The sequence below is a fragment of the Thalassophryne amazonica genome, chromosome 2 (assembly GCF_902500255.1).
Source record: "Thalassophryne amazonica chromosome 2, fThaAma1.1, whole genome shotgun sequence".
In the NCBI taxonomy this organism is placed as follows: Eukaryota; Metazoa; Chordata; class Actinopteri; order Batrachoidiformes; family Batrachoididae; genus Thalassophryne; species Thalassophryne amazonica.
In genome coordinates, this window is record NC_047104.1 from 103,555,939 (window position 1) to 103,573,371 (window position 17,433).

The 17,433-nt window shown below is 40.1% G+C and overlaps 1 protein-coding gene across 1 annotated transcript in view; it reads left to right on the forward strand.

Annotated features, from left to right (window-relative positions):
* scube2 (signal peptide, CUB domain, EGF-like 2) overlaps nucleotides 1-17,433 on the forward strand; it is a 91,524-nt gene that overhangs the window by 63,872 nt on the left and 10,219 nt on the right. Inside the window, 2 exon segments of the mRNA XM_034190983.1 lie at nucleotides 7,631-7,801; nucleotides 16,109-16,276. Of these exon segments, the coding sequence (XP_034046874.1) occupies nucleotides 7,631-7,801; nucleotides 16,109-16,276 (339 nt within the window).

Consider the following 17,433-nt stretch of genomic DNA (forward strand, 5'->3'; position numbering starts at 1 on the left):
TTTTATCAGTTATCGATTATCTGTAACTTCCAATACATTTTTGGGTGGTTTATCGGTTTATCTTTATCAAAGATAACTTTTCAGTTATCTGATTATGTGTTATCGAAGTTAATTTTTTGGTTATCTGTGCCACCACTGCCTGTGAGCCTTGGCATGGCACAATCTACGCAGCTTTTGTACGATAAACAACAACATCGAACAGAACACCAGCCATTTTTTTTGCAATATTTCAATGAACTAGATTTGCAAGCAAATATGAAGGGTCCAAGCACCACCCCCCCCCCCCCGCCACCAACCACCGCAGATCCAGGCCTGCCCAAAGCAGGGACCACGGACAAGCTTTGCACTTGCACACATTTGACATTTGCACAAATTTGAACCACACACTGGCATGCAGTCACAGCGCAACTCATCTGAACGATTACGATGAGATGTTAATCTATAATAAACATAATTTTACAGATTTTCATAAGAAGGAATTCAAATGTAATCATTTCTATAGCGCCAACTCATGATGAGATCGCCTCAAGGCACTTTAAACAACACAATACCGAAAACAGAGAAAAAATTGAATAAAAAAAATTGACTGTTGAGTGATATTTTCTAAAAACAGGCTGCACTGGCTCAAAAAGATTATTCTCAGTAAGGTAGTCCACGACCTGCTGCAAAACCACTTTTTCCAGAATTTTAGAACAAAATGATAGATTTAATATCAGCCTATAATTTTTCAATACACTAGGGTCGAGATTGGATTTCTTAAGTAATGGTTTAATCACTGCAGATTTGAAACATTTAGGAACAGGACCAGAAGTTAGTGAGAGATTTATCATTTCCAGCACAGGTCCTTAAAACGTTTTGTTGGTATGGGAGCAGGCTGAGCTTTTTGTAGACGCCACGAGTTTCATCTGTGCACCTAGCGAGATCAAAATATGTAAATATAGGTAATACCTCAGTGGTAGTGTCCACCTCCGGTGGTTGGACCAAGGCATGCTGAGATATGCTCAACCTAATATCTTCAATTTTCTTCTTGAAATAATCCAAGAAGTCCTGTGCTGAAAAGGGACAGTGAATAACAGGTGGCCGTCCATGAAAGAGAAATGCTACCGTGCCAAACAAAAACTTTGAGTTATGCTTGTTTTAATTGATCAAATCAGAATAATAGGTCTGTTTTGTAGCCAGTAGTGCATGCTTAATCTAAGATAGCATCATGCCACGCAAGGTGGAACACCTCTAATTTGGAACGATGCCATTTCCGTTCCAAACCTCTAGCCTTCTGCCTAAGGTCACGCGAGTAACTACTGAACCAAGGCAACTGTGCCTTGGGAAGGCGTGGCCTTAAAGGAGGAGGTGCAACCTTATCAAGTGTGGCCTTGAGCGCTGAATTCAAGCCATCCGAAAGACTATCCACTGATTCAGCATTCTCCAAACCTGAAATCAAAATTTCAGGCAGTCTAGCTTCGAGTTCAGTCATAGTTGACAGTTTAATGTGTCACCGCAGTAGTAGACAAGGCTGTCGCTCCACTAAACGTGGCAACGTAAATGTAAACCTAATAAATGAGTGGTCCGAGACCACCGAGGCAAGAGGCAAAATGTCGATGTTCGTGACAGCAAGGCCACATGCGAGAACCAAATCCAGGGTATTTCCACTAATGTGCGTCGAATCCTGAATGGATTGCTGGTATCCTAACACATCCACAAGTTCCATAAATGATTTGCAAAGGGGATTAGAGGGCTTATTTATGTGAATGTTAAAGTCACTAATAATCAAAATGTTGTCCACACTAGCTGACAAGCTAGAAATGAATGCACCAAATTCATCTAAGAATTCAGAATATGGGCCAGGAGGCCTATAAACAGTGACAAAATAACATGACTGATTTCCATACTTCTGACGCTGACAATAGGTAGCAGCATCATGGACGGAATCAGATGCTCAAATGAATTATATTTATGACCCCTCAACAGCCAACAAGGTATACCTAGATTTCTAAATAATAGCAACCCCCCCCCCCCCCGCCCCTTGCTTTGCACCACGAGACACGTGACTAAATGTATACGCCGGTGGGCAGGCCTCATTCAAAGGAAGAACATCTGCGGGTTTGAGCCAGGTTTCACATAACCCAATTATATCCAAGTGATGATCCATAATTAGATCATTAATCAACAGTGATTTCGAGGACAGTGATCTGATGTTAATAAGACCCAAACTGAGGACCTCCGTGGGGTTGACAGACTGCCATCTTTGAACAGGCCTAAGTAGCTTAAAATCCACTCATCATTTTCTGATGACGTGAGTGCCAAGCGCCAATGCACTCAGTTGACCAAATAACTGGCAGACGACCCAGTCCGATGGAATACAAACTTTCTCTGGGAGCCTCTGTGGATGCAGCGATGCCAGCGGAGCAAACCAAGCTCTCTGATAGAGAAGATATCCCGAGGGACATTATTGCGTCCGGCTCCGCATTTCAGCTGCAGAGTAGCTTAGCATCACACTTGTTCGGTGTGCACGAGAAAACCAGCAGCTGGAGAGCTCCTCTATGATTCCGGAAGTGATTAGAGGGTTTCAACAGCTAACTCAAACAGAAAATGATTTATCTGCTACAAAATAGTTATTTTATATACGCAGTGTCCAGTGCACAGCGCATGGCAGCCATTGGAACAAAGCACGGAGTCCAGCTGGGAACACAGCGGGTGGGATCGTCACAGTGATGTGCGTGCAAGTGCGTGCATCAAAGTCATGCAAGTCTCAGGGGGCCTTGAGGCTGTGTTTGAAGGTGAGATGTATAAAGAGGTGTACTTACTCTTACATAGTTTTAACAGACAAAATGTACTTTTGTTAAAGCCCCTTTCACACCGGGCCCACTTCGAGTTGCGTCATGTGGTGTCATGACGACGCCACGTGGAAGCAACCCAGTGCGCCGAGACGATGTAGCTCAATGCTACAACAGCGCAAGGGATACAATGGACGAAGCGAATCAGACGCCAAAAATTAAACATGTTTAATTTTTTTTGCGTCCTGTGCTTGACGCAGAAATTAAGTGGTTTCAGCGCAAGTCAGAGCAACGCGACGGCACTCAACGTGACTGAAAGCCACACCCTCACAATACACGTTACCCGATGCCAATGTATGATTCCTGCTGTGTTCCATTGTTCCCGAAGTATAAATCACGCAGGATTGTTTTTATACCGTGTACACAATGCAGTAAAACTACACGCTCAAAAAGAGCACAGAAAATAAAATGCTGCTGATTGCAGCTCCTTGCTCTTCTCTCACAAATGTGTTTAAATAAAGTCCATAAAAGTCCTGCTCACAGACTGACTGCCAGAGACATGTCCACATCCAGTAAAAAGTCCAGACATCTCCAATCCACTCACGGACTGGCTGCAGCCAAACTGTGCACTCTGTGCAGAGGACCTGCAGGCTGCGTCCTCACCTCCTCTCTGCCCCCCTGCTGCGCGCACCTGACGCAGACATTCCTGTGTCGTCATGATGCCACACGATGCAACTCGAAGCAGCCCCGGTGTGAAAGGTGCTTAAGACATGGTTGACATTGAGATACAAAGAAACACGCAAATACATTTATTTTAAGAAAAAGATTGCCATTTATCCAACATGGTCAGACATATATACACACATATAGATATAGGAAGGAATAAACAAATTTAGTGTACATGAAGCACAAACATATGGATGTGAATACAGTAGTTATTATTGATACTGTGTGGATTGATATGTGAGCCAACAACTTACATTCCAACATTTGAGGTAGAAATAATATAATTTTTGTTCCAATGCAAACATTCAAAAGCCACTTGGCATAAATTAAAGATATTTGATCGACGGTGAGTTGATGGTAAGCACCTTTTACGTCATTTGGGTCTATGTTTTGATTGATATGTTACATTATATTATTATTTGCACATAGTCTTTCATATTGTTTTCAAAAATCAGTTTTATTATCAGTTATATGAAAAAAGAAGGATTCCTATTAAACAGATTATTGGAAGAGACTCAGACAAAATTAAACAGAACATTTAGAATATTTAAAACAGTAAATCCTCAGTACCCTACCTCCTGAACACAGTTTATCTAAACTTGAACTCACAGCAAATATTAAAGGATTATTAACTGAGCGAGAGGTCTGTACGGGGAAATATCATACCAACGTGTTGTCCGTGCTAAAAACACTGAAGTCTGATATCCCAGTACAGACCGAGCAAGCGAGGTTAATAATTTGTTTATTTTATGGCTGTTATATATAAACATGCAAACTTACAATATCACCCAAATATGCTGCTGACGGTGTTGGGTTTGTTCACTTTCTTCACCTCCATGAAGAACTTGCTAACAGATAGTCTGGTCATTAGCTGGTAAGCTTTTAATCTGTATGTTAATTCCGATGCTGTTTAGATATTTATGGAGTATGTTCGTAGTTTTTCAAATAGTGTTTTTAGCTTCCTTTCTTTGTAACAAAAATACGCGTTGTGGACCGATGTCATGGTAACCGGTCCGGATATGGTAAAATGTCCGACCAGTAATCAGCCAGTCGTAGTGCAGATAGCGTCACAGCCATATAATAAAAGATTTTATTCAACTTATGTACTTACTGAATCTTTGTAGAAATTGTGGGAAATTCCCTGTTTTTAGCAAAAAATCGGATTTTAGCTGACGTCTCCTCAGTGTTGTCAAGTTAAACTCAATCGCAAGGAACACTGACAGCATGCCTTTGACAGGAAAAGTATTTGATGGGATGCTGGCATTACATGTTTTATTGTGAAAAGGTGCAAGCAAGATGAACTATCTGATGTTGTTTAACTTTGCTACCAGTAACATCAGTGAGCCACACTTGATATTATTGGCAAACAAACCTGAAAACAACACTTGTAACTGACTGTTGTTCTCAAAAGTCATTCTCCTGCAGTCTGTTTGTTTTCTCACTTTACCCAGACATTGAAGTTACAGCTCTTGGTCAGAGTTATCTTACAGTCGCAACACGTCACAGAAGGCGCCATCTTGGAAGCACTAATGTTATGATGAGATGCTGAGAGAGGCTTCCAGCAGGATACTATAGGAGGGAAGATCTCCAGTAAGAGCAGAGAAGAACTTTGTATATATACAATAAATAAATAAATACATAACTGATGCACAGACATAAATGTAAGTGATAATTTATTTGTGTACAAATAAATTTATTCTTCTGAGAGTTTATTTTGTTTAGTGCTTTGCTTCCTGGAAAGCCCTATATAAATAGATATCATTTTTATTATGAATAAAGAATGTATGATTTTTCATTATGCAAGTCGCACCGGAGTACAAGTTGCAGGACATTCCAAATTTGTGTGTGTGTTGTCACTTCGGTTGCTCCCGTCTCGGGACAGGGTTGCCACAGAGGATACAGCCAGATCTGCATTTGTAATTGGCACAAATTTTATGCCGGAATGCCCTTCCTGACGCAACTCTAGTTACACCCGGAGAAACGCACACACAGCTGCTGGTGTTCCGAAGAGGTCCCCCATCCAAGTACTAACCAGATGCTGCACTGCTTAGGTTCTGAGATCTGACGGAATCAGGCTGACAGCAGACCGGCTGCACATTCCAAATTAAAAAACAAACAAACAAAAAATAAAACAAACACAAAACAAAAATGTGACAGAAAATGGTAGTTGTTTGCATACAGTTAACCAAACTGTGGTAAAGTTAATTGTTTGGTGATCTATGAGAGATCATGTCCGACACATTTAAACTGACAACTAATCATGAACATTCAGACAGTTCTGACACCTAAAGCAAACACTGTGATCAAGTTTGATTTTTTTTTTTTTTTAAAGGAACTTTTTTGCACTGCAGCCTTTCTACAAGATTGCAGTTTTTTGTTTGTTTTTGTTTTTTTGTTTTGTTTTGTTTTTTTTCCCCAGAAGCCAAAATATGGCCATCAGGTATTGCAAAGAATTTGCTGTCTGTCTGTTTGTGCTCAGCATAACTCCAGTTCTATTACTACCAGAGTCTTCAAATTCACAGGGACCTATTCTAAGGGGTCAAAAGGTCACATTGTTTCTACACACGCTTTCACTGATTACATGTTCATACGGCCCAGGGTATTTTAGCATTGCATTATACATTTTATAAGAAAGCTCCACTCAACAGTAAGGCTGCTATAGGACATGCTCCATCTGGCTTATTACACCATGCTGCTCTGCTCCAAATTAACTGACATCAAGATGATTTATAAACCTGGTAAACAACATGCTTATCTTCATCCTCTTTTATTGCACCAAGCAAATGAAAATCCCAACATACTGATAAACTGACCTGGACCTGGTAATACCTTTTAATGGGTTAACAATTAACGCTGAACAGGACTTGTATAGGGGAAGCATGGTGTCTTAGTGGTTAGCACTGTTGCCTCACAGCAAGAAGGTAATGGGATCGATTCCCATCTGTGGCCTTTCTGTGTGGAGTTTGCATGTTCTCCTTGCGTTTGTGTGGGTTCTCTCTGGGTGCTCCGGCTTCCTCCCACATCCAAAGACATGCAGTTTAGATGGAATGAAACTTTAAATTGTCTGTAGGTGTGTGTGCGAGTGTGACGGTGTTTGTCTGTCTATATGTGGCCTTGCGATAGACTGGTGTCGTGTCCAGTGTGTACCCCACCTCATGCCCTATGACTGCTGGGATAGGCTCCAGCCCACCGCGACCCTTAATTGGAGCAAGTGGTTGAATATGAGTGATGACTTGTATAGTTCATATGTAGGTTGTGCACATGACAACTGAGGTGGTCTGTTTTTTTTTTGTTGTTGTTTTGTTTTTGTTTTTTACTGATTTTTGGATCAGATTAACATCAGTGCTGTGCTTACAGTGTAAATCCACAGACTGGTTAGAACCATTTAATTATGTATAGCCAGAGGAGTCACACTGCAGCTCATGTCTACATTTTGCACAGGCTACCTCCTGGTTTTTGTAATCACCAGCTGCTACATGACAGCGAATTTATGCAATGTGCAGGTGCAGACAACATTCAATTTCATTGTCTTAAGTCTTTATTTGTTAGCATTAATGATTGTAGTAATGGTTGTATTAGTCGTAATAATTGCAATAGGAATGGGGAGAATGTGAATTACACAATGACACCTGGGGGTAGTTGCATAATTTCACATTAAGAAAATGTTAGCTTTAGCTAGAGGTGGGATGAAGTCACTGTCAAGTCATTCTCAAGTCATCAATCTGCAAGTCCTGTCAAGTCTCAAGTCAGCTTACAAATAATTGGTGGTTATTATGACTTAAGACCTGACTTGGGACTTGCTGATTCATGACTTAAGTTTGACTTGATGGTGACTTCGTCCCAGCTCTGGCTTTAGCTCCTTGTTAGGGGGGAAAAAAAATCTAATGTTAGCATTCATCTGTTAATACTTAAAAAAAAATCTGATTCAGAACCACTGAAGTTAAGAATGTAAAGTGTATTAAACAAGCCAGATAGCGACTTAACCTACTGCAGCAGTGGTTCTGGCATTTATTCGAAGCAATAACAATCTTGATATGTTGTACAACTCTGCAGAGCTTTGAGTGGTGCAACAGGTGACTGTTTGAAGGAGTAGCCGTCAGTATAACCTTGTGCTGTTCTCTGTCGTCTGTCAGTGAGCTGCACAGTTGGGACGTACTACGATAGGAATCAGGGAAGGTGCGTTCTGTGCCCAGCTGGAACATATCAAGACGAGCAGGGGCAGATGTCTTGTGAGGTCTGTCCAGTGCCTGAAGGGAGAGAAGTCTCTAAGGTGGTCGGGGCTCGAAACATTTCAGAGTGTGGAGGTAAGGCACTGTTAAACTAGTACACAAACAAGTCCACAGGTTGTCAAATAATGGAGGAAATGAAACATTTTCATCACTTCTCTGCATTGTCTATGTAAGCTATGTATAAAGATTTCTGTACATGTCTACATACATGATAGGTAGATATAGAATAAAGCCTTTATTGTCATTGCACATACAGTATATACATACAATGAAACTTGTCCTCTGCATTTAATCCATCCTAATTACAGTTAGACACAACCTTACCACTAGGAGCAGTGGACAGCCACAGTCCAGTGCCCGGGGACCAACTCCAGATGTAGACGCTGCCTTCGTCAGGGGCAGAGAAAGGAGCAGACCCTAAAATAAGCATGTTTTTGATTAGATAGATAGATAGATAGATAGATAGATAGATAGATAGATAGATAGATAGATAGATAGATAGATAGATAGATAGATAGATAGATAGATAGATAGATAGATAGAATAGATAGATAGATAGATAGATAGATAGATAGATAGATAGATAGATAGATAGATAGATAGATAGATAGATAGATAGATAGATAGATAGATAGATAGATAGATAGATAGATAGATAGATAGATAGATAGATAGATAGATAGATAGATAGATAGATTGGTTTTCTATAATGGCTGAATAGATCCTTGTCATTTGGTTGGTGGTTTGTATGTCACATGACATTGATTATTAGTACCATTTGCCATTGTGCTTCACTTACCGTGCAATAGTACTATTTAATGTGCACTTTTGGTACTATATGATTCATGGTATTGCACGCTGTGACCACCGCGTGCGCTCATACTACCAGCGACGGCACTTGGCTTAAAAACAAACATGGCGGGAGCTGCTCATTCTTCTAACACTACAAAAACAAACCCTGTACACCTTAAGCCATCTAATTCATGCAGTTATTTCCTCTAGGCTGGACTATTGTAATTCATTAATATCAGGTTGTCCTAAAAGTTCCCTGAAAAGCCTTCAGTTAATTCAAAATGCTGCAGCTAGAGTACTAACGGGGACTAGAAGGAGAGAGCATATCTCACCCATATTGGCCTCTCTTCATTGGCTTCCTGTTAATTCTAGAATAGAATTTAAAATTCTTCTTCTTACTTATAAGGTTTTGAATAATCAGGTCCCATCTTATCTTAGTGACCTCATAGTACCATATCACCCCAATAGAGCGCTTCGCTCTCAGACTGCAGGCTTACTTGTAGTTCCTAGGGTTTGTAAGAGTCGAATGGGAGGCAGAGCCTTCAGCTTTCAGGTTCCTCTCCTGTGGAACCAGCTCCCAATTCAGATCAGGGAGACAGACACTCTCTCTACTTTTAAGATTAGGCTTAAAACTTTCCTTTTTGCTAAAGCTTATAGTTAGGGCTGGATCAGGTGACCCTGAACCATCCCTTAGTTATGCTGCTATAGACTTAGACTGCTGGGGGGTTCCCATGATGCACTGAGTGTTTCTTTCTCTTTTTGCTCTGTATGCACCACTCTGCATTTAATCATTAGTGATTGATCTCTGCTCCCCTCCACAGCATGTCTTTTTCCTGGTTCTCTCCCTCAGCCCCAACCAGTCCCAGCAGAAGACTGCCCCTCCCTGAGCCTGGTTCTGCTGGAGGTTTCTTCCTGTTAAAAGGGAGTTTTTCCTTCCCACTGTTGCCAAGTGCTTGCTCACAGGGGGTCGTTTTGACCGTTGGGGTTTTTCCGTAATTATTGTATGGCTTTGCCTTACAATATAAGGCGCCTTGGGCAACTGTTTGTTGTGATTTGGCGCTATATAAATAAAATTGATTTGATTTGATTTAGAGGCATTTGCAGTATTCGCTGGGACACCTCTAGGTGAAGTGGAACTGCTGTCAGATGAACAGCTCATCACATTTCTGTTGCGATTTTTCGCTGGACTGAGAAAAGCAGACGGCCATCTGTATGCAAATAAGCCAGTACAGAGCATCCGCTATGATCTACATTATCAGGATTCTTTTTGAACCGTCTGACTGTTTTTGCAAGTTGACTGAGAACAATTTTGGATTGGATTGGGCTGCTATTTAAAATTTGTGTTGGACTGTTTGGAACCTGTTGACGTCAAAGGACCATAAATGTAAGTCCCTTTTCTCTTGTTTATAAATTAATAAAATATCAAATGACAAGGATCTATTTTAGCCATTGTATAAAACAAATAAAGAATTTTTTTTCATTCATGCAATGGTAAGAATATTTCATTCTGTGAAAGATGGAATGTTCCATTCAAGGAGGTGAAAAAAGATCAGACATTCATTATTTGTGTAATATATAGTAGCACATTGCCTGTGGGGATCCACGGGCTCCAGATTGGGTAGTGTTTATAAAATAGGTAGCTGACATTTTTCAAGGCTGATAATAAATTATGCAAAATTTCTATAATGAGTTAGAAAGCGCGTGTAAATCCAGAATGTTTTAGAACCTTAGACCGCAACAGATTTTAGAAGAGGAACTCAACCGTTTTATTTCCTGTTAATTATGCAATTTTTTAATATTAATTTACAGTCTTAGTGTATTTATAAATTGTTTAGGTTCTTGTTATCATATACACTATTATTATGATCAGTATTATTTTATTTTATTATTAATTGCATTGTGTCATTTGATTTTTATTCTAAACTGACTAAACCAATTGAATTTAAAAAATACAATAAATCAGTAACGCGAACAACACTGTTAAACTAACATGAACCACAATAACATTTAAAACGCCAAACTCTCTTGATGCATTGCAGCACAATGTCCATTGTTTACCATTGTTAGCTATTATCGCTAATTTCTCCAAAAGTATTAGTCCTATCAACTTTGTTTTTGCAGCGTTCATCCTTGACCCAAAATACATAATCATACCAAATAGCAAATGTCAGCTGTCCCCAGTTTCTCCGTGATCAAAGCTATACACAGGCACACACAGAGGTCACTTGGCTATTATAATATAGGTATTTTATCTTTATGGTTCCAGATGCGAAATAGAATTACAGTAGCTAACTGTTAGAATGGCCTAAGCAGTGGGTCACTCCTCTGAGTCTGGCCTGCTTGAAGTTTCTTCCTCATTATCACCAGAGAGAGTTTTCCTTACAACTGCTGCCTGTGTGCTTACTCAGGGGGGTTGGTAAGGATACACCTTATACGTGTGAAGCACCTTGAGGCAGCACTGTTGTGATTTGGCACAATACAAATAAAAATAAATTGAAATTGAGTTGATCTTGCAGCTACAGTGGAGCACAAACAGTATCTTCACCAAGTCCAGGAGAGGTCCCACCTAACAATAACAAAAATAATGTAGAAGGTGCTGGATTTTGTCCAGCAGTAAAATTTAATGGGTTGCTCCTCTTGATGTTAATGACCAGATTTTATTTCAGATAAGCTGAAAATAGTTTGACTAATGTTTTTAAAAGACAAAAGAAAGGCATCAGAAGAGGAACAGATACTCTGAGCATGCACATAATAACTTTCACTGATCGGTTTAAGTTTGTATCACTTCACATAATTCATTGTGAAGATATCCTGGAAAATGTGGGTTTTTTCCAGACGGGTGTTAAGTTATATTATGACATCTTTGTGATATTTTCATAACATTTGAACACAAATTATTTACTGATTGACATAAAGTTAACATCATCATCATCAAAGCTATTGTTTGTGGAGATCACTCATTCACTCACTCACTCGCTCATTCTGTCAATTAGGTTGTAGAGATATCTGAAGAAATATGTTTTCCAGCTAACATTTTTGATGACTTTGACTTTGACCTATTGGCTCCAAAAGTTAATCACCAGGGGCCTCATGTATAAAGGCTGCGTACGCGCAGAAACATGGCATACGCCTACTCCGCGCTAATGTTCAAATGTATCAAAAGTGAAATGACCGTAGAAATGTGCGGTGTGCCATGCAAAAATCACGGCTGGCGTATGCACGTTTCTACACCTATTGGTCCACTGGCGAGACATAGAGGTTATGCTGGGAAACTGTTAATAGTGTGAAAACACGAAGTCATCAGAGTGATGTGCACATCAGAGACACACTTACGAGCAATTAACCCATCCACATGTTTGCAATTATATAAAAGCATGCACAAAGTGATGCGGAAAATGGCATGAACAATGGCTGCATTTGCGTTGTTAGAGGACCTTGCAAATGGTGCAGTCTGATGTGAGTGTGTATTTAGGGAACACATTTACTTTCAAATGATGATAATTGGCTCATAAGCCGATTTTGATTCCCAAGGTCAGTGTTACTGGAGTTCTGCACAGAACTGCAGCCAGTCGAGAGTGCAACGGCAAGGAGGCAGGGTTGTCTGTACCCATACAGGTGCTGACTACACTGGGGTTCCTGGCTAAAGGGGCTTTCCAGTGGGAGCTGGCCGATTGGTCAGGAGTGTGCCAGTCAACCTTGAGCCGAGCCATGCCGACTGCGTGGGACGCAGTCATCCAAATGTCATCCAGCTCCATCATATTCCAACATTAAAGTGCAATTTGTAGCGAGATCCGGTGTCGCAGACCAAACAGTCCCCCCTAAAAATTGGTTCGCCCTGCCTTCACTGTGCATGCATCATTTGGGACCACAGCAGCACGTCTGAGATGGACTCTGTACACCCAAAGTGATCAAATGGATTATTAAACATGAGATGACAAGGTAAAACCTCTTAAATCATTTGAAAGGCAGGGTGGATCGATTTTTAGGGGTTACGGTCTGTGACACTGGTTTCTCTAATGTAATCGGAGCTATTGACTGCACACATATTGCTATAAAGGCGCCATCACATGATGAATTTGTTTTTGTTAATAGGGAACATTTTCATTCTATCAATGTTCAGAATCATTTGTGATGTGCAAATGCATCTAAAGAACACCGTGACTCGGTGGCCTGGTTCAACGCATGACTCATTCATTCTGATTAATAGCGTGGTAGGTGCAGCCGAGTCTCGCGCTTTTTTCATGCTCCTGTCACGAAATGAGTCACATTTCCGTGACGTGTTTTTCTTATTTTTCTTTTTCTAACCCTAACCCCTTCTCCTAATCTTAACCATAATCCCCCTCAGACCCCCCATGTCACCCCACATTTTGTACCCCTGTCTGGCACGGTGCATGATGGATGGCTGCTTGGTGAGTAAATAGTTTATTCGTGTAACTGTTCCAAATGAAAACAGTGTGGGCACATTTGGGCATGTGCGCATTCAAATATGTTTCTGTTGTTATTATTATTTTCTGGTTTGTTGATGGTGAAATGAGAGCTTCTTAACAAGCCCCTGATTGTCTCCCTGTGTTCAGTAGTTGTCAATAAACACACGCGTAAAGTTGTGATGTCACACAGTATGAACCGCAGCACACCTCATGTGCTGCTTCCGTTTCATGTTTTTTTCTGGTTGACAGGGTACCAAATAAAATATCCCTGCCTATGTCCACTTCATTTACTTCATTTACCCCACTTCATCTGTAGCTCACATTCCTTTTCCTACCGTGATCATTCCGGACAGAGAGGGGAATCCCAGGTCCCAGGGCCTATTTAAATACATTTGCATATTTAAAAAAGGGCATGAATGGGGGAGTTTGGTACATCTGCATGTGCACTCAATTCCATGTTGATTGGGATGTACAAAAAGAATGTGCTTGGCTCCATGCGTATGCACACTTTGATACATCTGAATTTCTGGGAGTTTCTGAGTTTTAGCGTACGTCATGCTGCAGTAGGAAATCCACGCAAGTCTTTGTACAAGAGGCCCCTGGAGACACTCACCCCAGGACGATTCTATCAAGTCTGGTGATCTGCTTATTCATTTCAGAGATATTTTCTATACATACAGACACATGTGTGTCTACACATGAGCAGTTGCAATGGTGCACAGGGTAACAAGCAATACAATAAACAGAGACAACTGAAAACAAAACTTCATCGATGGAGAAAAAGTGGTTCATATGGAAATCAAAAACTGCATAAACCAAACATAAATCTAAAGTTTATAACAAGCAGTAAATAATATAATACATACCTTAGTTGTACATAACTGCTCAGTGAATACGAACCACACAAGACGCGATGGTCCTCAGATAAAGATCTCTTACTGGCAGATGTTCTGCATTGTGTAAAGTCAAAGATGCTTGATGTGTTTGAATTCAGAAGGTCTTAAACCTTCTTTTACTCCAGAATGGAGGTAAAGGAGCCACCATGTTTTGTTATCTCACTCAGTTTTTGGCTGAATCCCAGATCCCATCTGTTCTGCTTTGCCCACTGTCAGACTAAACAAGTAAACTCCCAGGGAGCAGATACAATGTGTGAGGTGGGGATTAAAAGAGGTTATCTTCTGATTTATATTAGAATAATATGCATATGTCGCGGGCATGAATGACCAAAGCTCGTCAGCATCTCACCATGTCATTTAGGTCCTTTAGACTTTATTTTGAGTAAATGCTTCAGGGGAGCATTGGCATGGCAAAAACCTTTCAGCTTCACCCCCCAGACTCCCTGCCTTTTTAAGCATTTTCCTTATTTTGCCTTTCAGACCTGCTCCTGTACAAGAAATACAAAAAATAAAGAATAAAAATTTCTAAAATTGTCTTCCTCAAACTCAAACTGAAAGCAAATCTCTAAAACTTGATAAAACCTGTAAATAATAATCAGTTTTATTGCCAGTTTTCTTGAGACAAGTCAGGGGATGGAAACATGAACATTTCCAAGTCACGGAATATGTCTTGGACTTTAGTTACATCAATTATGAAGAAATACAAAAGTTTCTTTCACCAAAACATCAAATCTAGGCTTTCATCTCAAATGTACTTTCTGTCAAATTGGAGCTGAACTTTCAAGTATTCTTTTTAAGAAAATCCTCCTCTACACCACTTCATCACAAAGCTGGATTTCATATTTTTAATTAATTTATATCAAATTGTAGAGACTTGCTTTCAGTTTGAGTTTAAGAAAGATAATTTTAGAAAAAAAATGTATCTGAAATGGAATAAACAATTTAAATCATTTTTAATAGGCAGCCAGGTAGGGTTCAATTGAAGAATTACACAGGGGTCAAAATTAAAAGATGATCCAATCATATAGAAAACTACACCACATTATTTGCCTGATCATAAAGATTCCACAAAAGGTATACAAGTAGTTTGGACTATCTGTGACTGCATGTTATGGAGTTATGAGGTAAAAGCAGCAAGAATGGTGACAAGTTTCAGTTTCAGTTTGTACAGGGGTCAAAAGTTAAAATTGCTCCATTAATTTTGATCCAGCTGTATTTGTGCTGAATTTGATGCTTGTATCACCATTTGAAGGATTGTTTCAGTTATCTGCTGCACTCATAAGCCAACAGAGCATGAACCAGCTGCTGTCTGTTAGCTTAAACAACTGTTTAAGCTAACAGACAGCAACCCCAATTAAAGGAGAAATGTTGCCCTTAACAACCTGGACCTCATTTCTGGCATAAAATACGGCAGTTTAGTTACAAGTGTAAGTTTGGTGTGATTAGAAGTCCATAGTTCAAACAAATTGTTCAGTTCAAATCTGAAGCAAACATTTTTCTTCTTCTACTAAGGTGGATTAGAAACCTTTGTGGTACACAGCACAAACAACTAGACAGGAGTAACCTAGCAATCAATGTGACTAATTTCAAAATGCAGCTCTTTCAACCAGGTCTGTGGTGCTGTGACATGTCAATCATCTGTGTCCAATCAGATTTCAGGGGAGTTCAGTGAAACCCCGGCCTCTGTTCTAGCTCCACCCATCCCAGGAAGTGTTCAACATTTCCTGTTTCACTGTGACTGATAAATTAGCACTTCGTGTTTGAGTGTGAGCTTGCCACTGAGTTCCCTTGAGATTCCATGGGATCTCATCTGTCAATCCAGGAAGTGTCGATTCAGGAAGTGTTTGACATTTGAACATTTCCTGTTTTACTGTGGTTTTGAAAATTGGCACTTCTGTTTAGGATGCCCTGTACCATGAGTGAGCTTCGCACCACTGTGCGATGCTTCGCTCATATTATTATATTATATCTGAAAAGATTAAGATACAGTTAGGACCATAAGTAGCTGGGCAGCAACACACTTTTTGTAATCTTGCATCTTCGCACCATTAGCAGGTTGAATCCTGTTTTATTTTAATCAAACCCAGGTCTACATATTGGTAGCTCAATCCTACCCCACTGTGCTACCAGGTGAAACAGACTCGCAGTTGTGCAGGTTTTGTTCGTGAAAGGATGCCTTTAATTTTGTTTCTCTCTGACCTTCTAGCCTCTGATCTTTCAAAGCTGATTGCACAGATCCATGTGACCAAACGTTTATCTGTGCTCAGGTCAGTGTTTCCCAGGTCAGTACTCACATGATGGCTTTGTACCCTGTCTGTCGTGTCCGCTGGGAACGTATCAGCCAGATGTGGGACGCACGACCTGCTTTTCTTGTGGAGGGAATCTGGTCACCAAGCACACTGGGGCTGTTACCTTCCAGGAGTGTGAAACTAAAGGTGTGACATTGATCTTTTTGTAATCAAATCTTGTAATTGTCATCTTATGTGTTTTTACTGTGAAAAAAATATAGAGTGGACTTTTTGATAAATCTTCATAGGTTCTGTGTTTGCTGCTCAAAAACATTTGAATGATTTACCTACTGATTTACTGTCTAAAGTTGAACACTTGGTAGGGACCACTGCAGCCACATGACCATCACTGCCATTGTCATTTTAGAGGATAAACGAGACAGTGGATACATTCCCTTAGTGTGCAAACAAGCCGATTGCACAATCCACCCCTCTCTAAAAATACTGAACACTTAGATGATGCTGCTAAGGAATGATACGAGGTCTGTGCAAAAAGTATCGGACCTTTTTATTTTTTGCAAAAACCATATGGATTTGAATCACGTGTGACTGCATCAGCCAAGCTTGAACCTTCGTGCGCATGCGTGAGTTTTTTCACGCCTGTCGGTTGCCTCATTCGCCTGTGAACAGGCTTTGTGTGAGCACTGGTCCACCCCTCTCATCGTTTTTTATTGCGAATAAATGTCAACGATTTGGAGCTTTGCTGCATCAATTTTTTTCCAGAAACTGTGAGAGACCTCCAGGTGGACACCGTTCGGAAAATTAATATGGCTTTCAGGGACGACTTTGTGGGGATTACACAGATTAAGGAGTGTTACTGCCAATTTAAGGACGGCCCACAACTGCTGAGAGCGCGCCGCGCTCCCAGCGCCGATCGACATGCTGAATCAACCAGATCATTTCCAACTAGGGGTGGGCAAACATAAAAAATCTTAATCGCATTAACTCAATGACTTTCTGTGATTAATCATGATTAATCGCATGGTATATGTGAAACCCAAAAATGAATTCAAAAGCCGCTTAAAAGCACAGTTTTATTTGAAAATGTAAATTTCAACTGAAACACACTAATGAAATCAAATATAAAACCACTGGCAGGTCATTTGTTATCCTGTTTCATATCAAAATAACAATATTCATGTCCATGACTAAATGTACTAAAACAAATATGTCACAATTGTACACATACCACAATTTGATATGTGTACAATTGTGATGTATTTGTTTTAGTATATTTAGATTTTGTTGTGATTTGGCACTTTATAAACAGATTAAACTGAATTGAAATTGAACATTTTATTGAG